The sequence below is a fragment of the Antennarius striatus genome, chromosome 3, assembly GCF_040054535.1.
Source record: "Antennarius striatus isolate MH-2024 chromosome 3, ASM4005453v1, whole genome shotgun sequence".
NCBI lineage: Eukaryota > Metazoa > Chordata > Actinopteri > Lophiiformes > Antennariidae > Antennarius > Antennarius striatus.
The window spans coordinates 25,703,636-25,729,875 of record NC_090778.1 but is presented as its reverse complement, the minus strand read 5'-3'; the positions used below and the strand labels follow the sequence as shown (position 1 = coordinate 25,729,875).

The 26,240-nt window shown below is 40.7% G+C and overlaps 3 protein-coding genes across 3 annotated transcripts in view; 1 reads left to right on the top strand and 2 right to left on the bottom strand.

Annotated features, from left to right (window-relative positions):
- Positions 1–7,062, bottom strand: part of LOC137592617 (phosphatidylethanolamine-binding protein 4) — a 51,025-nt gene extending 43,963 nt beyond the window's left edge. Inside the window, exons 1-3 of the mRNA XM_068310897.1 lie at positions 6,998–7,062; positions 6,064–6,167; positions 2,342–2,477 (exon numbers count right to left, since the gene is read on the bottom strand). Coding sequence (XP_068166998.1) covers positions 2,342–2,477; positions 6,064–6,167; positions 6,998–7,000 — 243 coding nt within the window. The 5' untranslated portion in view covers positions 7,001–7,062. The remainder of the gene's footprint in view (positions 1–2,341; positions 2,478–6,063; positions 6,168–6,997) is intronic.
- Positions 7,063–7,920: 858 nt separating this feature from the next.
- Positions 7,921–17,341, bottom strand: LOC137592528 (rho-related BTB domain-containing protein 2-like). Its single transcript, XM_068310789.1, has 10 exons — positions 17,228–17,341; positions 15,458–15,659; positions 15,220–15,323; positions 14,943–15,128; positions 13,922–14,862; positions 13,720–13,838; positions 13,021–13,171; positions 12,839–12,927; positions 11,880–11,985; positions 7,921–11,362 (listed from the first exon to the last, which is right to left on the bottom strand). Exons 1-10 carry the CDS (start codon positions 17,287–17,289, stop codon positions 11,157–11,159), a joined length of 2,166 nt encoding a protein of 721 aa, XP_068166890.1. The 5' UTR covers positions 17,290–17,341; the 3' UTR covers positions 7,921–11,156.
- A 4,970-nt stretch (positions 17,342–22,311) lies between these two features.
- LOC137592729 (indoleamine 2,3-dioxygenase 2-like) lies at positions 22,312–25,808 on the top strand. The gene is made up of 10 exons (XM_068311090.1): positions 22,312–22,476; positions 23,222–23,317; positions 23,390–23,509; positions 23,961–24,079; positions 24,188–24,202; positions 24,311–24,410; positions 24,541–24,658; positions 24,739–24,790; positions 24,879–25,027; positions 25,128–25,808. The coding sequence occupies exons 1-10, from the start codon at positions 22,384–22,386 to the stop codon at positions 25,502–25,504; spliced, it is 1,239 nt and encodes a 412-aa protein (XP_068167191.1). The 5' UTR covers positions 22,312–22,383; the 3' UTR covers positions 25,505–25,808.
- The last annotated feature ends 432 nt before the right edge of the window (positions 25,809–26,240 follow it).

The following is a 26,240-nucleotide window of genomic DNA, read 5'->3' as shown; positions in this document are numbered from 1 at the left end:
AATATTTCCGATCCCAAATGTATGATGAAAATGCATTTGTGTGAACACCTGGTGCAAGTCTTTAAGTATTTCATCTCAAGTATTGTCTTTAGTTTCCACAAAGATACTCACCCTTTGCTGAGCAAGTATGGATTCAGGAAAACGATGTTTAGTATTTACAGCAGGTATAGTAATGTCTGATAGCCTTCAGCTCAGAGTGAAGCAGACAACATTTCAAGTTGACAGGTTTTTATGAAGATCAGATATTACTTTACTCATAAACCAAGTATTTAAAAGCACTGAATAACATTATAAGAGTAACTAGTCATGGCAGCTATAGTACAGCTCCCAGTCACTTCGCTTTTCAGTGCAATTAGAATTTCTAAAAATGGTTCATCACACATGGCAAGTTTTGCTAACACATAAGTTCAAGTGGGAATCATTACTATAAAGTTTGAACACATAAATCTGCAGTTTTTGTGGCCCTTTGTACTTGTTTTAGTTATGATCACCTATTTACTGGCCAGTGGATGGGACTGCTGCCCATTGCACTCCATTACAATTACTCAGCAGGCACGCATCCCATACCAGTAATGAACTGGGTGTTACTGTGGGTGGATTTGAGCATGAGCAAGCCACTATTCTGTGTTCCTACTACTGGGTACAAGAGCTGAGTGGCAGAGAATAGCAGCAGTGCTGGCAGCATGGCTCAGTGACAGAAAGCGTGGTGGACCAGAAGACCAAGAACAGAAACACAGGCAACAATCTGATCCTTCAGTAGTATGTGTTTACTTAAGTGTCAGGAGAAATGGAGAATTACATTTCAGAACCCTATAAATAAAGTTTGTATTGATTTAATCCAACATGTAATCTGTTTTTCTGTCTGACACCGATTCTGGCAATAAAAGAGAATCATGTCAGAGAGCATTACAGATAATACGACCATAGATCAAAAGGAGTTTGGGCAATGGAAGGGCAATAGATCATGTTCAGGCTAGACTGCTTAGCTCTGGAATTCATAAATTACCTTCTAAACCGAGGTGGCGTTCAATTTAAGTTTTCAATTTTCAGATATAGGATTTTGCGATTGCTTGATGTAATTTCATTGTCAAATTCATCAGGGGTTCTGCGGACTGGAAAATGTATCTCTCTCAATTTGTGACTCAGCTTGAAAAATACACTGAATGTGACTCCCTGAAAAACACATGTGAAAAAAAACATGTAACACACAGGTGATATGAATGATAATACATCTGCCATAGGTACCATGTGCCACTGACCCATTTCTCAACACATGTGATATAGAAGTTAATTGGGAACAGTACTGAAAATATCATTCTTTTCACTTTGTTTTACCAACAGCACTTTTCTTTTATATTTAATATCGCATTCAAACTAAAGAAATAGTGAATGAATCAAATAATGTGACACAGCACAACAACTTCAACCTGTAATTTGCATTACTTTCAATTACAGCTGAAATCTTTAAGTGAATGAAGTACAATTAGTAATTTATCTCAATTTTATAGCTCATGGTTTGAGTTTCCCCATTAATATATTTACTAATCATGCATCAACACGAATGAAAACTGGATCTTGCACTTGTTCTCGAAAACATGCACAGCTTTGTCTGGTGAAAGTCAATGTGATAATGACAATGACACCAAACTGAGTATGACACTGATATGTTAGAGCTTCGACTAGTCAACATCAGTAACTGTATTTAGAGTGTCAATTACACTAATATCTACTGTGGATTTTAAATTAGCTGAAATTATACTAGTAGAAACTGTAGACACATAAGGTTTGTTTAACACATCAGTTCACTGGAAGGCATGCAATTATAATGTGATACCACCATCCTGTGGTGACAGAGAATACTGTGATTAGTGCAAGTTCTCTAGACAACACATCATTTTATACGCTCAAACTAATATTGAGCATAAGAATTAAAAATGTCTTTCAGAATATTTTCTTTCCAAATGTTAAACTTCATGTTTTTTGTTGAAAAACCATTGACTTTTTTGTCCGAACTATTACCGCCCTCTAGTGTTAAAACTAAGCAAGTGCATGTTCATTTTATAAGCGCAACTCAGACACACGTAAAACCCATAAATCAGACTGCTTTGTGACAAGAAGAATATCATAATAATGTAGTGTAAGACAACAACAGAAATAAAGAGATGGGTCTGTATCAGCAAAGCACATGGAAAATATATACTTTGCCATAATAACATAACTTCAAAACCAACAGAAGAGGAATTATAATCATAGCACATGCAATGCAAGTACAGACTACACTAGAAATATAGTATTTCATTACTCTGACACCTCCTTATCAACACACACATAATTATCTTACCTTTTGTGCTCCAGGGAAGTAAATCTGTGGTGGGGCTGTCCAAGTGTTGGTGATTTTTTCTCTAAGTTTCAGATCATTCGGAATTTCAAGGCACTTGTTAATATTCAGTCCTGGATAGATCACCTCTAGTCTGTCACTTTGTTAAACAGAGATAAAAAAAAAAGATTGTTGTTTTGAGTTACATTCCATATTAAGGGCAAAGGGACAAAAATGTAGGAATAAGCAAAAATGACAACACTGAGTGACAAATAACCTCATTCTTAATACTTTTTTTTAATTATTATTACCTTCACAAAGAGGGTTATGTTTTTCATATGTCATTTTTGTTTTTACTTGTTTTGTCTGATACTAGGAGTCATATATGTCAACCTTATCAAATGCTTTCCTGTCTCGTCTCATCTATCCCGTAACCCCGGAGGGTCGTTGGGGCACCAAAGACGATCTGCTGACCAGCTCTCTCCATCCTTCTCTGTCTTCGGCAGCTCTCATTGCCTCACTGAGTTTCAAGCGAGTCCATTCTATGATGTTTTCTTCCCATCTTTTCTTTTGCCTCCCTCTTCTTCTGCCACCTTGTACGGTGCCTTGCAGGATGGTCTTTGCAAGGACTGAGAATCTGGTGACGTGTCCGTACCACCTCAGTTTCCGCTTAATTACAGTAGATAGGATGTCATCATGTGGGCCGATGGCTTGCCTGATCTTTTGACGGACTTCCTCATTAGTGACATGTTGGGTGTAGGAGATACCCAAAAGTCTTCTGTAGCATCTCATCTCTATACTCTGTATTCTCCTCTGCAGCTCTGCTGTAACGGTCCATGTTTCGCAAGCGTAGAGAAAGATTGAGGTGACAAGTCTCACTTTTGATGCCAGACTGATGTTATTATCTTTCTATATGTGCCTGAGTTTTGCCAGGGATGCAGTCGTTTGACCAATTCTGGCAAGGACTTCCTGCTTTGATCCTTCATCGGACAGAATTGCTCCGAAGTACTTGAAGCTCGACTCACAGTCTAGTGCCTGTCCATTGACTTCAATGTCAGAGAGAATGCCATTGTTGTTGGTCATGATTTTTGTTTTGTCGGCATGGACCTCCATACCATATGCTTGGGAGGTGTTGTCAAGCCTTTGAACTAGGCTGGCAAGTTCGTTTTCTTCTCCAGCAAGCAAGTCGATGTCGTCAGCAAAACGAAGGTTTGTAATTGGTCTACCTCACATGCTGACACTTCCTTCGTGGTCCGCCAAGATATTCCGCCATAACACGCTCAAGAAAGATGTTAAGAGTATGGTAGAGAGAAGACATCCTTGGCGCACTCCAATTGTTGTCTTGAACCAGTCTCCGATGGCTCCGTTGTAGAGAACTGCACTGGTAGCTTTGCTGTACAGATGTCAGAGTCATACAACAAGGTTAGGGCTGATGTTGTATTTTCTCACGGTTGTCCACAGTGCTGCATGCCATACCCGGTCAAACGCTTTCTTGAAGTCTACAAACACGTGGTAGAGATGTTGTTGATGCTGCAGATATCTCTCACTGATAATCCTTAGAATGAATATTTGTTCAATGGTGTTCCGCCCTGCCCTGAATCCAGCCTGTTCTTCAGCTATGATCAGTTCAGCTTGAGGTTTTAACCTATTCAGTAAGATCTTCAGAAAGACTTTGCTGGGATGGCTAATGAGACTGATAGTGCAGTGGTTTTGGCACAGTTGTAGATTGTCTTTTTTCGGAATTGCGATGATGAGTGACTGGGTCCATGATGTAGGCCACTCCCCACTCTGCCAGATTTTATTACAAAGGATGATGAGAGTGTCAAACATGGTCTGCTCCCTGCTTGCCCAAGCTCTCCTGGGATGTTGTCCACTCTGGCTGCCTTTCCCTTTTTCAGTGCTCGCACTGCTGCCTCAACTTCTTCACAAAGGATAGGGAGTGTGTCTTCTTTCTCCGTCGATTGAAGACACATCAAGACTGTTGGATCACCGCTTAGAGTGTGGTTGTAGAGCTCAGAGCAGTATTCAGTCCATCTGTCCAAGATATTTTGTTCTTCCGATAGGCATACACCGGTCTTGCTATGGATTGCAGAGACTCTGGTCTGCTTTGGTTTTGTTAGCTCTTTAACAGTTTGATATGCCTTCTTGGTGTTGTTGTTGGCTTTCAGGCTATTCTCAATTTCTTGGCACTTAGCCTCAACCCACTTCTGTTTTGCTGACTGCATGCCTTTCTTGACGCTCTTGTTGGTCTCTCCATAGGCGTCAGATCTTTCAGGTGAGTTCTTACTCTTCTTCAGGGCTCTCCACTTGACACACAAGTCTAGCAGTTCATTAATGACCCAAGGTTTTTTCTTTGGGCGGAGTTTGCCAAGAATCTCCGTGGCTGTTTCGGTTACGACTGTGTTCAAAATGGTGGACATGGTACTGACATCAATTTCTTCTGTGCCCAGGGTGAGCAGTGGTGCAACCTCCCTCCTATCATCGCTTTGAAGGCTTCTGCCACCTCAGGATCTCGCATTGTCCAGATCAAACTTCAGTCTAGTGCAATATCGAGCTTTTGATCTTCTTGAAGCGCAGGCGGAATGACAACAGGACAGGGTCGTGATCACACCCAATATCTGCTTTTGGAAAGCTGCACATCCCACCAGTGTTAACGCTTGAGCGGAAGCGTTTCTTGACCAAGTTGTTGTCGATCTGGTTGTGGTATTCTCCACAGGGGCTGTGCCAGGTCCATCGTCTGGGGGCCTTATGGGGGCCAAGTGTGTTCGCCAGCAGCAAGTTGTTGTACCTGGCGAACTCCAAGAGCCTTAGGCCTCTGTCGTTGGTCTTGCTGTTGCCGTATGCTTTCCTGTAAGACTCCTTAATATTTTTCCTCAAATCTGGAAGAAACACTAAAGATGCCCCCACTAAAAGCCACTTGAGTTGATGTGAATAGACTAAACCCTATCAAAGACTAATGTGATCAAACAAACAAGAAAACCAGCTTTAATTCAATAAATCAGAAAAATGTATAAACAAATCTATTACATATATATTATACATTATATATTATTATATACTAATATATATGCTAATTGAAGAAACCAATTATGAGAGGTACATCTTTAGGGGCCCCAGAAAGCATGCTTGACATTTCATTGAATTTGATGTGGTTACATTATGCCAGGTAACAAATACTGCATCTGTATATATGGACAAGGACCAACATGTATACTCCTTTTGGAGTTGTCTTAAAAATCCATGCTAATAAGTCTGAACTAGACTTGTGTGACATGGTTACTTGACTGAAATAAGCTTTTCTTTAGAGACTTTAAAATAAGTTCACTAGGTAGTTTATAAGTGTTGACATTTATGAGTGTGATGCAACAGGAACAGTTTGACAACATTTGGTACGAGGCTAGAAAGTGTCATTTGTTTTTTAACATTACAAGATGGGACGTTGGTCAACATTTTCCTTCACTATGGAAAAACTATTGAACCAACTTCCACAAATAGTTGTGGAGTGCTTTCTACAACTTAACACGTAAAATTGTGAGAGGGCATTTTCACATATGTAACACACTTTTAAATCCATTCTCGTGAAACTTTTTAATGTTTGGGACATGGGCCAGGGAAGTCGTAGGGAGGATTGTTTGGCCCTGGTAGAGGTATGCATGCTGAAGTGTGCCATCCTCATTTTGAGTAAAATGTACCTGTCATTGAGAATGCTACAATCACAGCTATGTTAAGTATTATGGGCTACCTACTGACAGAAATTAGAATCCAGAGGGCTCAGAGTGTTGGATGTTGCATCGACATGGTACAACCCCAAAACACTGGCACACAACAGCAGGGACGGTGCCAGCATGGCCTGCAGAATGACAGAGAAATACCTTCAGCGCAGGAAATGTTTGCAGACTGGATTGAAAAAACACTTGTTTTTTTCAGAAGTACTATAGGCTGACTACTAAACCAAAAATACCTTGAAGTCAAGCTAAGGGAAGCGTGTCCATCAAGTAACAGTAAAATATTGTAAAGGAAACACAGAAATAAAGAAAAAAGTCTGAGTAGAAATTTTCGAACAGGGATAATGAGTTTAGTATCCTACAAGTGTTTACTATTATAGAAGGTTTTTTTTTTAATGTCTACAATTTAACCTCCAGCAATACATGTTGCTCTAAATATTTAATGAAGTCATATCTTCAACAGACCTTCAATATGAAACCAAAGTTACTTATAAAACCACTCTGAAGTAAGTTCTCTCACCAAATTTACAGCTAACTTTAAATCACCCTGACTGTATTTGTTAAGTGCGTCACTCTGCTTTAGCCACAGGGGCGCACCACTCACTAGAGTTGCTGCTAGTGCGCTAAAAATACTATGAGCTAATTTAGCTTTATCATGCTAACAGATCGATACAGTCATTATCTTTACATGTTTATTACTTTATTTTTCACATAGTCATATTAAAATAACTATATTAAATTGACTTATATTAAATGACAAATGACATTAGGTGTAAGTTCGCTTTTAGTTAAGTGTTATTTCCTTGTACCTTGTTTATCTTGTCACACTTTACATGTCAACACAGAAGATTTAAAAATTTAAAATTCAATTTAACAATATATCTTAAGGCAGATGTTATCTCTCACTGCATACAGTAGTATAGTGTAGCTACAGTTAATTTGTGATTAATATTACCATGTCTAAGTTCTTGTCTACTTGTCGCTGGTCTCCTTCTGGTCGTGGTTCCCCACTGCTTGTGCGCATGCGCAATCCGGCTGCACCACTGTTTCATATCACATTTCTGAAGGGGCGGGGCGCAGATGACGCGGTCCCGGAGGACGGAGACCGTGCTGCGATTGAAGATTCGAATCTTCCTCGCCCCCAGGTTTCCTAACATATGCAGTACAGTACTGAAAAGTAGATATTCATACTAATGAAGATTCTCTATTTGTTTTACAATGATGCAACTCATCCTTGCATATGGAATAAATAATATATTCCCACCCACACAATAGTAACCAATAATCAACAAATAATAGAGCATATGACATGATAGGCAAAAAAATCATTTAATTTAGTGATTTCAGTGAGCAATTTTGAACAAAAATCTTAATTAAATACCTGGAAAAGAAAAATCCACCTTCAGATACAAGTAATACACACTGGTTTGGTCCAGTAGTTATCCAGCAGTTGGATTTATTTGTCTTCAACCCAGCTTTTAATAATATTCTAGCCTTCATAATGTAGGTCAGCTTTTCCAATTTTGGCTTGTTTTATAATCAAAATAAGGTCATTTACTGACTATTAGTTGGAATTTACCCATCATGTTATCATAATCCAATCCTGGGCTGAGTGTGCAGAGTAATGTCTTTACTTCCCTTACAAAATTTTATTTCTTTAAAAAAACACAACAAAAACAAACAGGTGTGATACACAATTCGCACATGTTGCTCTTTTTTTTATTTAGTAAATATTTTATTTACACATGTTCAAGAACACATGCTACAGAATTCAAGATTTACAGCTCTCAAACAATAGAAACAGCTCTTGAGAACAAAAACACCTGATGACGAAGGAAAATGTCATCTAGGCTTTGAACACTGAGAAAACATTCAAGTTTTTTTTTGTTTAATTTACATTTTATTTAAAATTTGATTTTCAACCATTTCTGAACAAGGCCTCTTAAACTATGCAGTAGTGATTGTGCAGCATATATAATATATTCCTGGTGCTGCTAAAGCTCCCTTTGGTTTGTGCTTTTCTGCAGCGGTGATATTAGCACCCAAACATATGGACACATAACATATTTGTAATTTACGATCTAATATTTTTCTTTTATTACCTGATGTTGTCTTTATCTAACGATGTTGCAAGACCTTCTAATGCAATTTGAATAAAACCTGGTGCTACAAAGCAGTGCAAGTTTGTAGTTTCAAAGTCAGAAATTTCAGTATGCATAGTACAAAAAAGTATTTATGTTAAACTATGCAACAGCTTGTATCAATTGTTATGCCAAGTTTGAATTGCAAGTCATTTTGCAATTACTATTTACATATTTGAGTTACAATCTAACCTCCAATGGCTGTGTCTAAACATTTTTAATTATACAGACCCCAAAACTCATTAGCATAAAGCAACTTTTAAATAATGAAACAAATCCCTGCATTCAATTCATGGGTAATGTCACAAATTGATGGTTTGTAATTATGTTACTCTCATGTGGCCTCTATGGTCTATAATTAGGTTCATGTTTACATAAATCCCACGTAGTACTCGAACAAAAACACACACATCGAACTCCCCGAATCATACACCAATTGCGTTACATCCAAATGACAAAGTATGTACATTTACAAATACACACAACCTAAAGAGCACCAAGGCAACTAAACATATAGCAAACAAAGTCGTAACCACAGTACCACAACATTACATTCGATACCATACGCTACACTGTACATTAAGGCATGAGGTGTTGTTGATGCAAAATACAGCAGAATATTCATAGATGAATAAAATGCACTAATGAAAAGCAGGTCTATGGGATGGATCATTTAAACTACTAAGGCAAATTACAACCACTGACTATAAACTATATAAGATTGTTTCTTAGTCAAATGACTGATAAATTAAAACATTCAGATTAGAAAAATGGTGGTTCATCTCTCTGCCAAATGTCTGTCCACACTGACCCAAAACTTCAGGAGTTTAAGACAATCAGAAACAAATTTCTAATATTTCCTGAACAATACATAAATTTCAAATGATTAGGAATAATTGCTTGGAGCTCCAACACCACTACTACAGTATAGTATATAGTACGCTTTAAGGAATGAATAATCATCTAGCTTGAGCCCTGTTAATATAGTGTAGTTTTTTTGGCATAAACAAGCAAATAATTGTTTTTGTCACTAAATATGTCTACATTACTTATTCTTCCTAACATCTACGTTGCTTTCTAAATGTCTGTCTCATCAAAGATGGAAGCAAAAGCATAAGCAGTCATATGCAGGACTGAACAAGCCCTCTGTAACCTGTGCTGCAAAAGCAAATGCTGCAATCAGAATTTCAGAAACGATGGCATTTTATAAAGAACCATATGTCTTTATAATGTAACATGTGTCCACTTTACTTTGCACGGTAATCCTATGTTACTATTAGACAACTTTTCATTTGAACTGCCTGTAATTGTATTCCACAGTATATGACAGATGTAACTAGAGGTCAGCACAATGAGTATTGAGTTATTTTCTACATGTAGCTGCACAGTAATTAAATGCATGTAAATCAAGTCTATATTCAGTACATGTATTACTCAGTAATACTACATCATTCTGCATACTGCCTGCAGTGCACAATATTAGGTAACTGAACATTGGAGTAATGCAACTTACTTGCAGTTCATCTGGTAGTCTATACAATTTACAACACTAACCACCATCACTGAGCACCATGCTGACAAGTCCATCCTACAATCAAATACAACAGTAGATGATAATCTTACACATGATCAAATACATGTAATATGAGGTGCGCAGAAGCATATTAATAACAAATAACATAAAAACCACATATTCTGTGTCCTTCCCAGTTCCTTTCTTTATAGCTCGTCATGACACCACACTGTCTTTAGTGCCAATCACAAAGATGCTGCTACGGGAAGTTCTTGTGTGCGTCTCTGTGGTGAAGAGTCCAAAAAGCAGTCCAGGTGTGTAGAAGCTTCAAGATGACTTCACCCAGACATGAGGAAGCCTCTTGCCAATACAAGTCTTACACAGCCAAGTGCAAACAGTCAGAGGACATCCTATGTAGACAAACACAAACCACTGAAGGCCAAATTGCCACCAACAAGAGAAGCGTCAGACGTACCGTCAAAGAGGGCTGGAGGTCAATTTATCCACTGGCTCTCAGATGCATTGTGTGTCGCTTTCCAGGATGATAGTGGTAGACGATGGAACCATTTATTTTAATACTGATGAAAAACATGTGGCATTAAGCTACGCATGTAAAATAATAACAATCAGGTTTGTTTTTGCTGGCATTTTGCAGAAAGCACAGATATTTTTCTTGATTTGAGATCTATTGTGTCTCAGGTCACTGTATGCAATCATGTAAACTAAAGCCCTTTTTTGACAATAGCCCACAAATCCCACAAAAACATTACTAAATGCTTAGTATGTCCAGACTCGTATCATTTGGTGGCATACACACAAATACTCAAATGTAGATTGAACCGAAACAAAAAGAAGCAGAACTACCCGCTATTTTCATTTATGCAATCATAATCATAAACAGCATGGTTGGAGTGAATGACTTCTGTAAGTGATGCCTGGTTTTCTATATACTGGTTAAGTCCTGTTGATGAGATCATACTGTACATAGTTTGGTAGATTGTACAAACACTTAAGGGCAAAGTGTTATATCTCTGAGACTGAGTTCTGTGTAGAATTGCTGGTTGTTGCAGCTGATAAGCAGCACTTAGTTATCGGTTCAGGTTAACTGATGATAGAATGAATTATAAGGTGGAATGTTCTGTGCCAGCAGAGTCCTATTTTTAAAAATGCAAAACTCAAGTGGTGGGACGTATAACAATCAGTATGAGTTGCTATTTGTACCAGCTATTTGTGCCATTTGTCAGTGAGGTGCACATCACTGAGGGTTGAGTACACAAAGCTAAAAATCTAAGGAACTTATTTCAACTGCCAAATTGAGCTGACCTTGCACACCTGAAGGGACGCCATTTGTCTGCAAAGACAAACAACTGTGAGAAGAAAAGGCGTGCCTGAATAATTGGAGCGTATTTAGCCAGCAGTGTTTCTCTCCACCTCAGAGTGGATCTGGCCTTACTACTCGGTTAGATGACGGCAGATGACCCAGAGGAGGGAGAGTGTGAGTTGGGGGAGGAAGGAAGGTTCCAGAAGAGCCATTTGCGTTTACATTGGCGTCTCTGGTACAGGTAGTCCTCCTTGTCGCGTTCTTTGCGTGCTCTTTGGTAGTGGTCATCCTCTTTCAGGTACCACACAGGCGGCCAGCGGTGTTTCTCAAAGTACTCTTGGTTCTCTACAATGAAATACACAGTTTTAAGAACCTATGGAACTGTTATGTCGATGCTAATTTCCTTCCCACAATGCTTCTGCGTGTCAACATGGTCAGACAATTTGGAACTGGTCAATTTACCTAAGGTGCATGTTTCTGGAGAGAACCCACACAGACACGGGGAGAAAATGCAATCTCCGCACAGAAAGGACGCAAACTTAAAACATTCTTGTTGCTAGGCGACATCGCTACCCAATGCGCTACTATGCTGCCATATGCTAGCAATACAATACTACATAAAAAAAGCCAAATGCATATTATGCACTACATTTTTAATTAATGATCAAATTAATAGAGCGTCCGTAAAAACTATTCCGTTTTTGGAATCGTTTAATTATATAAAGTAGTTATTTTGCTTTTGATGTGCTAAAACTATCTTTGGGAAAAGACACCCTGAGCTGGATCTGTTTTTTGAGATACATTTTAATCAGCTAACTCTCCTGGAAACCTGTTGAACTTGTTTTTATTTGAATTGTGTTACCTGTGGACTTGGCCTTCATGTCTCGTGGAAACTTGCGGCAGACACTGTTATAGTTGGTGCAGATGTGGTGAAGACACCATCCAGTAAGCTGCTGGGCACCGTGGAACTGTCAACATACAAAATCCTTATTTGTCATGTTTGTCTTTTGCATATTGATATGTGTTCCAAGGCTGCCACCTTGTTGTTTAAACTTAAACAGGTGGCCACTAATGCTTTCTTTCAAAAAATGTCATTTAATACTGATTTCAAAGGACCATAATGGACATTTTAAGTGACACTGGGTTTGAATTGTCATGTTTAAAGTTGTTGTTAATCTAATATTAGCATACTGGTGTGTGTTCTTTTACTAAGAAAACACAGCTGATTGTGACAGAGTACACTTGAGCTTGACAAAAAAAGCTACATATGACTCAGGCTATGTTTCTTCTGGTTGCTCCAAACATAATGCAAATGTAAGAGTAACAGTTCATATAAGTTTTTTAAAAATGTGATAAACCTTAGAATGCCTTTCTCTGAAATCTACAGTATATTTCACTGTTGCATTGCAATTGTGAGAATTTCCAAAACAATTAATTTTCAAGAAAATGCCCACGTGCACCCTGTGTTGTTGTTTTTTTTCCATCTGTTAATCCAGTCTTGTAAAATAGATGAAAAAGGTGAAAAGACAGCTGAATGAAGAGCTCATCTGTAAAGTGCTCAGCCTGTACGGTGAGACAATACTTAAACAACTGCCCTCAAAAGACCCTTTTCCCTTCATTTTGCAAAATGAAAGCCGTGGGCTACTTTGGCTCCATCGATGAAATGCAGAGATAATTTCTGCCTCAAGAACAATTTCCCTTGAGAAGAACCCTCAGTGGTAAAAGCCAAATTTACCAATTATACAGTATTAACAGTGCACAGCATTATGTCAGAGCCTTAAGTACCATTCCTGCTTAGCAATGGACAATGAGTCTCAATACCTGAGCCATATCCAAGTAAACAAGCACATCCCCATCAATGTCAGCCCCCATCATCGCTGCCTCCGTCAATACTGTAACTGTGTAGAGCTCTGAAACACACATAAACGTTATAGACACAGACATAATAGCTTCGTGTAATACAATCCTAATGTCGAGAATAGTAAATATATGAAGTGTGATACCTGTAAGTGCAACCAGGTGAGGGAGGCAAAGACGATTGGCAAGAACAATGAGCTCCATCGCATCAAGGTCAGGCCGAGAACAGAAACGCCCGGTGTACAGATACTCCAGTACAGCCCTCATGCAGCTACGGGTTGTGTTGGGAAACAGCACCTTAGAAACAGGAACACATGACAGTCATGAGTAAGGAAGGGGGGGGGGGGATAAAGGATTTTAAGATGTATATTTCCCTGTGCTGTAATGAAATGAAAATCATTGCTTTCAAACTGATGGTCTTCTTTGGTTGCAGCATCAACAATTGCAGAAAAGAAAAAATAAGGCATCACCGGTGTTTAAGCTGATAATTGGTCATTACATCTAAAAATAAGATCGAACAACATCAACATGACAGAGTACATCAAGACTCCAGTGTGTTTGGATCACAGTAGCCAGAGTAACTGGATTATAACAGACTCCCCATCCCATAATTAAATTACACATAGCAAACAGATTGCAAAGTCCGTTGGTGTGTTTCTTTAGTCGGTACATGAACTGATCATTGGGGCACCAGCAAGCTCAATATAATTACTTGTATAAAGAAATCGAGTCTTAATGCTGCTGCTTTATTAATTCACTGAAAATAGGAGTGCCATTCAGAAATAATGAACTGCTTGAAGTCTTATTGCAGAGCCAATAATAAACAAGAGATATAGGTGAGTTACCTCTTTGGTGCAGCTCTCCACGAAAGGCCCTCCAAACATAGCTGCCATCCAGTCACAGCTAGAGATCAGTAAAGGCTTGTGGGCCATGATCGTCCCATCATCCAGTTTGAAAACCACGTCTGCAGATGGAGGAGGGACACTGACAATGACATCTGCAGTCTGGGAAGACAGAACTCAAGAACAAACATGCATGTACGCTCACCAGAAAAGGTGCCTTTAGCCAAGCACTCTTTGACTCTGTTTGTGCGCCGTACATGGAAGGCTTTGGTGATTTCTTGGTTCATGAAGGCTTCATTGTTAAGTATGTTTGCCACCATCATCCGCAGATCAAAGACCTCCAGCAGCTCAGCAATGTGTGCAATGTGCATCAGCTCTTTCTCGTTCTCATCCAGCTGACCCGTGTACAGGTAGCGGAGTACAGCGCGGAAAGGACCGAGCTGCATGGACTGGTCCATGTGCACAACAGTCATGAGCCTGGGACTGTATGTTACGGGGTCGTCTACCAGCTCCTCCTGAATGCTGACGAAAGCTCGACTCCAGGAGGAGAGCATTCTTCCCCGTCTGCACCCGTCAGAGTCTTTCAAGGTGCCGTCACTGGTGCAGGCCCTCAGGTTGGCTCTGTCTCCATCGTCGCTGTTCTCGCAAACGTCAAAGCTGGCGGCACGCATCAGCAGCTCTCGGCCAGACAGAGGTCCGCGAGCTGGCCTTTCCGTCTCCTCATTATGTGTGTCCATGATAAAGAGGTCATAGAACTTTGAAGAAGATGTCGCCAAGTATATCTTGTGTGCAAAGATTTTCTGTCTCTCTTGCAGAACCAGGATGACGTCAGCACAGTGCGGGTCCTCCAGGAGGCCGATTGGATGCTCTTCTGTGGTGGTTGGGGGAGGAGGCACAGTGATTATGGGTGGGGGAGGTTTCGGTGGGAGGAAGGGCGCCTGAAGGAGAGGCCGCTGCACATTTCTGAGGTGAGATTTCCAAAACTGCAAGTGGCGGCGTGAGATGAGCGCAGCTCGGATTGCGTTGTCAAAGACATCCTTGACTCCAAACTGAGCAACAACACTGGTTTCGTAATACGGCACTCCCAACTCTTTGGCCACCTCCCGGCCTCTCTCTGGAGGCAGGATCTCATTGGATTTAATGGGTCTGAAAAAAAGGAAAACAGAACACATTAAAAAGCAATAAATCAAAATATCGATTTATTGCTAAAAAAAAAGTCTTATAACCTAGCTAAAGGCCTGCGCGCCCTGTTCACTGCCTCCAGGTCTGCGTAACGCAGGTCCAGCTGACAGCCCACCAAGATGACAGGAGCACGTGGACAGAAGTGCTTGATCTCAGGGTACCACATGGTCTTCACGTGGTATAGGGAGTTGGGGTTGGCGATGGAGAAGCAGAGCACCACCACGTCAGACCTGAAGACACAAGATAAATTCTCTTAACACTAGAACCTCGTGAGCAAAATGCTGGTGGATCAGGAAAGAAAGACATTTTACAATATCTAACCTGCCATATGCAAAGCGGCGGTCTTTGTGATGGTCTCCAAAAGTATCCCAGAGGCGAAGGGACACACTGACGTCATCCACAACATCTCTGGAGCGCTCTAAAACCTAATAACAGATGGCAAATTCATCAAATTAATCAATATTTACAGCTATATGGACCTAAAGACGTAATCGAGTGACATCATCACATTTCAGAAAGGTGTAGACAATCTTAAAACATGACAAGTGTGTATACTCACCTCCTGGCATACTCTGTATTGGTCAATTGCCCAGACTGTGGGCACATGTGTAGCAAGTAACTGGTACTGAGTCAGTGTGGCGTTGCAGGCCCGGGCACATATGAGGCGGGTCTTTCCGACAGCATTGTCTCCCACCACCACACACTTGATAGTTTCAACGTTTGGCCTCTCATAGTCCATATCAGAATCTGTCAAGTGGGACCTATCGAAGGATAAAGAACCAAAGAACGCTGCATCAGGGCTTGAAATCCTAAACTGCTGCCCCGAACAGTACAGGAACATAAATCAATAGGGTTATTAGACACTGTGACGACTCTGTTTCTGGACTGCCTGTTCTCCCTGCAGAGCTATCAATGAATGGTCCCATGACTTCCCTGTGCCCATTCACAAGTCCATTCTTGTCCCTAAAATAGCAAAAGGAAATTTGAATAGACAAGTGAATTAAAAAGAGGCTTCTTGTTCGGGCACAATTTCAGAACTGGAAAACATTCAGTTTGACATTTCAAACAGTTGTGGATTTTAAGGTAAAGAAAGGGTCAATATAGGATGATTTAGTGACTCTTCTGTATTTCTTAAGTCATCATTTTCATGGTTGTTGCATTAGAATCCTAACAACCATTAGCTGATCTTTAATCCTCACATCCCTAATTCATAAGCGATTTTCTTTATGTATAGAACTAGATATGCATGGATTTATTTGCAATAAGTTATTTCTATGGTCGTGAGAGAGAGAGAGAGAGAGAGAGAGAGAGAGAGAGAGAGAGAGTGAGCGAGCGAGCAGGTAAATAGACTATTTCTGTCTTTTAAAATGGTGGCTGCTGAAGAAAGGAGCTGGACTGGTTTCCAAGGGAACTGTATCCCATGTCTCTGCTTGTCACTGACGGGGCCAAACAACCAGCTTCTAATACATTGGTGCTTTTAAACAATAAAAAATATATATACTGTATGTATATGTATATAACAGCAGCAGTTATCAGTGCCATTAATCAATCTACAGCCTCTACATGCTGAAAAAACAGACCCTCATCAGGATTTTGGTCCATAAACAGTCATTGTTGCTGCTCTGGAAATCACAGAAGACTCATTTTAATCTGAATTCTCAGATTGAAGCTATCTTCTCATGAATGAGGTCAGATGCTTCTGGTGCTTCCCGCCAGGACTCCAGGTACTTGCTGGAAGAAAAATAACCGACCCCTCCAAGTAGCTCCTTTTTTCTTTTCTTTTCTTTTTTAATTATCCACACACACGCAGGGATTACTACTGAGGGTTACTATGATTGTTTTTCTTCCAGTCATTCATAAAAACAGCCTTTCATTGAGCGCTCAATCTACATCCCCATAGGTGCTCCTATATTTATGATGAACAGCGTGACCTTAGATGAGGCCTGACGATATAAAGACCCGCCGCCTCTATTATTGCTCATTTATATGCCTTTCCATTTTCCAGTCGGCACTGCGCAACTCTCCAACTAATTCATCTTTATTATAATGCGTTATAACGCGACTTGAGACCTTATCACCGACAGACAAGCCTGCAGCTCCATCCACCACAAAGATGATAAAATCGTGCGCGTCCTCCCGGCATAGGACCGAACTGTCCCTCCAATACCAAACCACCAGGCTCTGCTGCATTACGCGTTATGTAACACCCCGTCACTGATTCTTGAGCTTGTTTATCCGGCTCATTGCAAAGATATAACAAAAAAAACAAAAAAAACACTAGGCAATAAAAATCAGCCCTATATTTCCTCGCTGGATATGTCCCTCTTACCGCAACATAAGGAAGTGCTGCATGGGGCTGGTCGATGAACGCGACGGGAAGCAGGGCTCCATCGGATGCGGCTGGCACCTGACGGCAGCTCGACTTGAACTTCATCTTCGAGGCGCGGTGAACGAGGCTCGGAAATACACGTTTCGGGCAAGGTCCACTGGATAAGTCCGATCGCCTTTCCAGAAATAACCGACGCTGACCTGGAGCTCGTCGGCGCGTCGCAGAGCAGCAGCTCTGACCGTCATGGAACCACCTCCACTCACCGCCAGGCCTCCGTAGCTAATAATAGGCAGGCGCACCGACCAAAAAAGCCGTTCATTACAGAGCGCTGATCCACTTTAAAGTCGCGTAATTCTTATTCGGCAGCTCCTAAGCAGCACAGGTCAATTCCAGCACAGGAATGAACCCATTAAACCAATCTGGATTGCGCTTCACATGGTTTATACTGTGTTTAAGTTGTGCGCATGGTGGAGACAGTTCCACGCCACGCGTGTATCCAGGCTGGGTCAGCGTGCTTCTTTAAGCGTAAATGATAGCGGTCTGTCCGTGGAGGGCAAACATGGTCACCTGTAGGTGCGACTCAGCAGGGAGTCGTTTGTGCGTGCGTGGGTACGCGTGCGTGCGTGTGTGTGTGTGTGTGTGTGTGTGTGTGTGTGTGTGTGTGTGTGTGTGTGTGCTAGATTGCGTTCACACTTGCAACTGAAAATGACACAATCCAGATTTTTCTCTCTCTCTAAGATTTGATCATTGAATTTATATCCATCTCTAATGTGAACGAATCTGTCCTCCGGAGGGATTCGGGTGCGCGTATTTTTTTTTTTTCTCATTCGTGTCACTGGTGAATATAGAAAAAGAACATGAATTCCAGTATCTTCTTCTTTTCCTTTCGGCTTTTCCCTTCAGGGGTCACCACAGCGAATCAGTTGCCTCCATCTAACCCTGTCTTCTGCATCCTCTTCTCTCACACCAACTACCTTCATGTCCTCTTTCACTACATCCATAAACCTCCTCTTTGGTCTTCCTCTAGGCCTCCTGCCTGGCAGTTCAAAACTCAGCATCCTTCTACCAATATATTCACTATCTCTCCTCTGGACATGTCCAAACCATCTCAGTCTGGCCTCTCTGACTTTATCTCCAGAACCTCTAACATGTGTTGTCCCTCTGATGTACTCATTCCTGATCCTATCCTTCCTGGTCACTCCCAGAGAGAACCTCAGCATCTTCATCTCTGCTACCTCCAGCTCTGTCTCCTGTCTTTTCTTCAGTGACACTGTCTCTAGACCAAACAACATCGCTGGTCTCACCACAGTTTTGTACACCTTTCCTTTCATTTTAGCTGAAACTCTTCTATCACACATCACACCTGACACTTTCCTCCACCCATTCCATCCTGCCTGTACACGCTTCTTCACCTCTTTTCCACACTCTCCATTGCTCTGGACTGTTGACCCTACGTACTTAAAATCCTCCACCTTCTTGATCTCTTCTCCCTGTAACCTCACTCTTCCACTTGGGTCCCTCTCATTCACACACATGTACTCTGTCTTACTGCGGCTAACCTTCATTCCTCTCCTTTCCAGGACAAACCTCCACCTCTCTAGCTTCTCCTCCACCTGTTCCCTGCTCTCACTGCAGATCACAATGTCATCTGCAAACATCATAGTCCATGGAGATTCCTGTCTAACCTCGTCTGTCAGCCTGTCCATCACCATAGCAACAAGAAGGGGCTCAGAGCTGATCTGATGCAGTCCCACCTCCACCTTGAACTCCTCTGTCACACCTACACACACCTCACCACTGTCTTACAGTCTTCATACATGTCCTGCACCGTTCTAACATACTTCTCTGCCACTCCAGACTTCCTCATACAATACCACAGTTCCTCTCTGGGCACCCTGTCATAAGCTTTCTCCAGATCTACAAAAACACAATGCAGCTCCCTCTGGCCTTCTCTGTACTTCTCTATCAACATCCTCAAAGCAAATACTTCATCTCTAGTACTCTTTTTTGGCAAGAGCCCATACTGCTGCTCACAAATGCTCACTTCTGCCCTTAGTCTACTCTTTCCCATGGCTCGTCAGCTTTATTCCTCTGTAGTTGCCACAACTCTGCACGTCTCCCTTGTTCTTAAAAATGGGCGCCAGCACAACATGAATTCCAGTATGACTGTTCCAATTGAAGTCACATGGCAACAAATATGCATATATTCTATGCATGTGATCATATATGACGAGCCTTCAACTCAGATATCAGAAGATGACCTGTGCAACAGTCTAACACCGACGTCACCATAACAAATCATTTTAAACCTGTGGAACATTTAAAATGTCATTAGTTTTCTTTGAAGCCTCTGTAATTACTCAACTGCTGATTCAATTCTGTTCATATAGTTGTCACATAGTGTATGATTCTAATAGATAGTTTTATTGCATATATATATACATATATATATATTCTAATGTTGTGTTCTATTCTATTCTATTCTATTCTATTCTATTCTATTCTATGTTCACTGGCAGATGGGGCAGCATGTTTTGTTGTCCCTCCCCCTCAGGTGTGAACTACCCACCTGTGTGATCTCCCGAAGCAGACACGCGCGCTTCTGATGAGGAGCTGACCAATCAGCACCCAGAGCACTGAGTAAAGAGCGCCTCCCGTCCCGGTTTCAGCCTCTCCTGTCAGATTTGCTGGTTCGTGATGAGGCTCATTGCTCGGCCTAGAAGTCATGGAGGTTTTTGTTAAAGGCTAATATTAGTCCAGTGACGTCATTGATGACGTACGTCCAACAACTTCACCACTGACAGAAGTTGATCTGCCTGTCCCAGGTGAAAGAGTGTTTTCTCGCCTCAACTGAAGCATGAGCACATAAAATGAATAGTCTCCTCTCTATATAATTTTCCAAGTAACACAAACCTCTTTCTCTTCATTCTCCCTGGTGAAACCACCACAACGGTTATCCATTGATAACCCCAGAAAACAGCGCTCTGACGTTTCCTGTATTTCCTGTATTTTTTTCCTGAATAAAACCGAATACAATCTAATTCAATGTGTTAATCCTTGCTTACTATATTGTAGCCATATATTAAAGGAAATTGTTTTATGATCGTTGGTTTATTATCATTGATGACGTGTTGTTACTGTATGTCAGGTGCTGGAACAAAGCAGGCACTTCACCTGCAGATTAAAATGACGTGTGGGTGTGTGTTTTATTATTTCCTACTCTGTGAGCAACAGAGCCTGAAAATAAAGTTTCTTAGAAATTAAAATCTTTTGTTCGGCGGCACCAATTCAAAAATGTTCCCAGAGTTGGGATCTCTTTCTGGTTGGATCCATTGTAAAGAAATTACGACGTAAACTATCTGTCAGCAATCGGAAGGCTAATGTGATCAGTCCAAGGGATATTGACACGATTGGCAGCGCACCGCTCTGTTTCATCCATTCTAACACATCTGGGACTCGCCGGAGTTTCTGATCACCCATTGATCCGGACAACTAAACTGGTTCACCTGGTGCATGGAGCACCAGCGTCTCACCTGGTGCATGGAGCACCAGCGTCTCACCTGGTGAATGGGGTGCTTAGTGTGTGCCAAACGTCATCAGTCACGTGGTTTTTCCATGTTTGAAGCAATGTCCGGAGCAGCGCTTCACATGTGGACCAACACCGAGTCCGGGGCTTATATCGGAGCGCCGAAACTAAGCGGACATCACAAGGAGCTGATTGCTGCACATGCTGCTGTAAATTGTCTTCTTCTTCTTTTAATGTTAATGTGCGTTGTATGTTTGTTTGTTTTTATATTTACTTGTCACACGTTAGGTTTTGTTCAGTGGCTTCTCTTCTGCTCACACAGGTGGATTGGTTAAGAGTTATTCCGGCGGAGGTAAAAGACCAATTTCCTTATGAGTACAAATTAGTCTATCTAGCAGAAGTATTTATTTAACCTGTCTTCTTTCATTATAGACAGACTGCCTCTGCTGTTTTGTTTTACATAGTTTTGGTTCATTGTTTTGCTTTCATTGTTTTATTTTATTCCATTTTATTTGTTAGGTCATTGTGCCCTTTTTTAATCCTTGTATTTATTCAAGGCTTGTATTTACTTTTCCCCCATGACATTATACTGGACTGTGGCAACAGTCCTGTTAACTTTTAACATGTTTTTAATTGTTCTTTCATTTGCTTGAGTGCTGCGGGGCCGGTGACAGTGCAACTGTCTGCTGTTTGTGCTGTTGATTTTATTCTCTTTTAATAAAATTTTTATTCTTGGGGGAAGATCTTTGTTTCTGACTATTATTGGACCGTCACTTGTGTCAATTTTCAATATCTATGGAATGTTGGTGAGCTTAGAAAAGTCTCACAATTTAGTCATTTAATGTTCCCAGACTCTATTCTGAGTCCTCAGTTTTGCAGCGACTACAATATTATAATTGACCAGGATTCAATTACAGACATTAATGCATTAATCACAAGATAGTTACATTAATGGTGTCAGATAGATTGATTATGTAAACATTCATAACATAAACAGGTCTGGATGTAATCTTCTTGAGTGTATCCAGTGTACAGTAATATCTTACAGTAATATCTTTTCTCCTGCAGTGTTTCGTCTATTCCACCAGGGGAGGCTGACAGTCTAAATTTCACTCCCAATCCCAAAAACTGAACGTCAGTATGAATGTCAACAGGACCCCCCTTCACACACTTGTCAGCAAGTCGGCTGATTGTAATGAGACCAGTGCTGATCCATCTAATGTAGCTGTGATGTGATGATGTTCATGGTGGATAAAAGTTAGAGAGACATTTAATTATGAATTGGATGTCAATACTTGGACTGTAAATGTATTCATTTGAATTTCTGTTAAAAGTTTATTTTTTGAAATAATAGAAATTGCTTTTATGTTTTGACCTGACAGCAGTATATATCAACAGGACATGAACAAAAATGCTTTTGATGGTGGAAGTATTGAACTGATAAGTACTGATTACTGATTCACAAAGTGTGGCTGGGGACATCTGATATCGAATTGTGCAACAGCAGATATTATAAACTGCTGTCACTCTTGATAATATCCTTCCACTGACCAGTGTGGCACGCGGAGATAATAATATCTCTTCAACCATTCAGGATTGTTATCGTCTGTGGATTTGTACTGTAATTTCCATGGCTGCTCTTGAATCAGACTCCAGATGCTTTTTTTCTCTGGACCCCTACCATGTCTCGGAGGAGTTTGGCTTCATCCTCCCTGATCCTCTGGTAGGTGGGAAATGGGCAGTTTGACATCTTCTTTAGGGGTAAAGCACACATTATGTTTCTTTCAGAACCACATCATCTCATGTCAGTGACTATATGTGACTGTGTTCTGAATCAGGGTCGAATCCCAAAAAATATTTTTTTTCTCTATTTAAAATTTTTCCAACTTTATCTTACACACAAGCAGCTGTAAATAAATCTTATTGCAAGGGATAGAAAGTTTCTGAAAAGTTATTGAAATGTTAAAAACTCACACCAACTACCTTCATGTCCTCTTTCACTACATCCATAAACCTCCTCTTTGGTCTTCCTCTAGGCCTCCTGCCTGGCAGTTCAAAACTCAACATCTGTCTACCAATATATTCACTATCTCAATGCATTGTACTGTATTGCATTGTAAACTATATATTTACAGTAATGAAAATATTGGGAGGTGACAGGGTTCAGTGAGTTGTCTGCTGCTATGAAGAAGCTGTTCCTGGACCTGCTTGGCCTAAAACATAGTGCTCAGTGGCTGGGGGGAGTTACTGAAGGAATTATAATCCATGATAGCCTGGCCTGCGCTACCCCATACCACCAGGGTTGGAATTGTTGAAGTGTTTCTCAACCTAATTCCTTTTTCAGTTTAGCTCTGGCTTAATCTAAAAGTGGTGTCATGTGCCTGAAGTAGCAACAAGACCTCTGTTCATCTACATTTTCTGATTGGGGCTTCAATGCTATGATGTACGCTTTGCTTCGGCTTTCTAAGGACAAGCTTCCAGCTTATTACCAGCCATGGATGGACATTGCCCTACGCTTCCCAGAGCTTATTGACTCTCATGAGTTGCGTTCACATGTAAACAAGGTGAGTCAAGTCAATACACAATTCAACATGTTGATGCAGCATTTGGTTAATATTAATATTCCATTTGTTCAGATGCCGCTGCTGAGCAGCAGGTTTCTGAAGAACCACCATGAGTTACGGCTGGCTCACCTGGCTCTCTGCGTCATGACTGCAGGCTACGTCTGGCAGGAGGGAGAGGATGATCCAGTAGAGGTTTCTTTGTCTCTCTATCTTTAAACGTTTGTCGTGCTTAATTCCTTGAAGGAAGAGGGGGAGGAACACATGAACAAAAAGTTTATTAGACTTGAAAATAAAGTTAGAATTTCCACCTTTAGTTCACAAGTCGGACTTGAAAGTAAGAAGAAAAAAAAGTTATTTTTATTATGATCCCAAGTCTGTCAATTCTGTAGTTACTTCGCAGTAAATGTATATGCATGACTTTGTATCCGCTATAAACATGACTTTATGCGCTGGCAATATGTCCAGAATGAACCCTCTCAGCCATAGTCAGCTGAGATCGGCTCCAGCAACAAGTGGAAAACCGGATTACAGTCATCTCATCTACAAGAAAATGATGGATGGATGAATGGATGAATGGATGGATGGATGGATGGATGAATGGTTGGATGGATGGACTTTATGTCGTAAGTAATCTTGCCCTCAGATGCTGCCATGTAACCTGGCCATCCCCTTCTGGGAGGTATCTCAGTGCTTAGGACTTCCAGCGATCATTACTTATACAGATGGTATTCTAACAAACTGGAGAAAGAAGAATCCAGAGGGGTGAGGCTAGTTGTCTTCAGAATGTGGTTTGTTTGACCCTCTAAAAGTTTTAAGTGTAATTCAGTGTTCTCTTTTTCCCCACATTTAAATTTTCATATCCTGCTCCAGGCCTCTGACCATAGAGTAAGGACACTTCGACTGAATTACGATCAATGGACTGTCTAAAATGAAATATAACAATAATAATGATATGATATGAGACAGCTATGTGGGTTTTTTTGCATCATGCAGGAACTTGGAGCAGTTGTTTAAGTTCCCAGGTGGAGACAGTGCCAGAGGTTTCTTCACTGTTTCCCTGCTGGTAGAGCTGGTTGCAGCCCCTGCACTGCAGGTGAAGCTATACTGTATTTTCACCCTGATTGTGATTATAGTTCACTTGATGGATGAATTTGTGAAAATCACAACAACAAAAAAATGCAGGATATTACAGGAAACCCACTTACACTGGATCTGTGTTGCAGAATATCCCCACAGTGATCAATGGTGTAAGGTCTGGAGACACTGAGGCTGTGATCAGAGGCCTGGAAGTCATCAGCCAGTCAATCCAGGACATGACAGATAGACTCAATCTAATGCATGGTAATCACTCAGATATGTCCTGTTAGTGTAAATGTTTCCTCACCAGAAAGTTGTTTGTTTAATGTGTTTTTTTTCTCCAGCACACGTGGAACCTTCAGTCTTCTATGGAACTTTGAGGGTCGTCCTGTCTGGGTAGAGGATTGTTTTTATATTATTGGACTTCATTTCTTTGTAAAATGAAGCCTGATCTTGAATAGTTTATGCTTGTGTCCACAAACAGGTGGAGGGACAACCCCTGTATGCCAAACGGTCTTATTTATGAAGGTGTCCAGACAGAACCAATGTACTATTCAGGTGGGAATGCAGCAGAGAGCAGTTTACTGCACTGCTTTGATGAACTTCTGGGAGTCAAACATGAAGGACATGGTGGTGAGATGACAGAATTATTTTTTTCTCAAAAGTTTATCGCTTCCAACAGTGCTAGAGGTGAATAAAGAGAACTCACTGTGATAACATTGTCCTTACCTAGGTGCTTTTCTGACCAGAATGAGGAGCTACATGCTACCACCACACAGGAAACTTATTGAAGACATCTCCCTGCAACCCTCCCTGAAGACATTTGTCCAGCAGCAGGCCAACGAGGAGCTAAACCAGGCCTTTACCCAGTGTGTCACAAAGCTGTTGACATTTCGCAACCAGCATATTAACATAGCCAGTCGTTTTGTCATTATACCTGCATCTCGTGCTAAACAAACTCCTGCCCATAACAAGGGGCAGTTAATTTCCAAAACATCCCTGAAACCGAAAGGGTTGGGCTCCGGCTCCAACTTCATGACCTTCCTGAAGACGGTTCGCAATGAAACAAAACAAACCGCACTGCCTATAACAAGTGAAAAAATGAATTAAGGTAGAAATATTAACATTATTTGTTAAAATATATATTAGAGAGACATGTTGGTGTCAATATGTGGGATGAATAGATGGCATTTCAATACAATCATTGGAATGCCTTTTAAAATCATGTTGTCGGAGTTTAGAGAACTTATTTTTTAATTGTTCGATCTGTCATCAGCATATCTCAATGGGATGTGGTTGAATGTAGCTAACACATATCTGGAAATTAGACACATTTAATTATGAATTTGGTGTCAATACGATGACACAAAATTGAATGTAAATGTAATCTATTAAAACTTTATTTTTGAATTCATAGAGGAGGAGGTCTACAAATTGACAGAGTCCACCTGGTGGCGGGACATTACATTACAACACTCCAAAAACAAATCATACTGTAGCCCCTTTTACTGTCCCTAGAAAACACTATGGACGACAAACCTGAGTTTGTTCATCGAAATCCTACCTGTGAAGATTTCCTGTGCTAGCTGTATATTTATTTATCCTACCATACCCATACTAGCTCAGTGGCAGCAATATTCTTTTGGCTGATTAAATTCAGTCTTCTTTCTTTCTTTATCAACACATTGCAAACATGGCAGTATAATAACATTTAACAACACTTCAACATGCTGAAATATTCGATGCAGGACCCGTTTTTTTTTTCTCCATATTCTAAGAATTGGTAGGGTTACAGAGGACCAATATATTCACGTAGACACCAGAAAAATGTGGGTTTTTAAAAAAA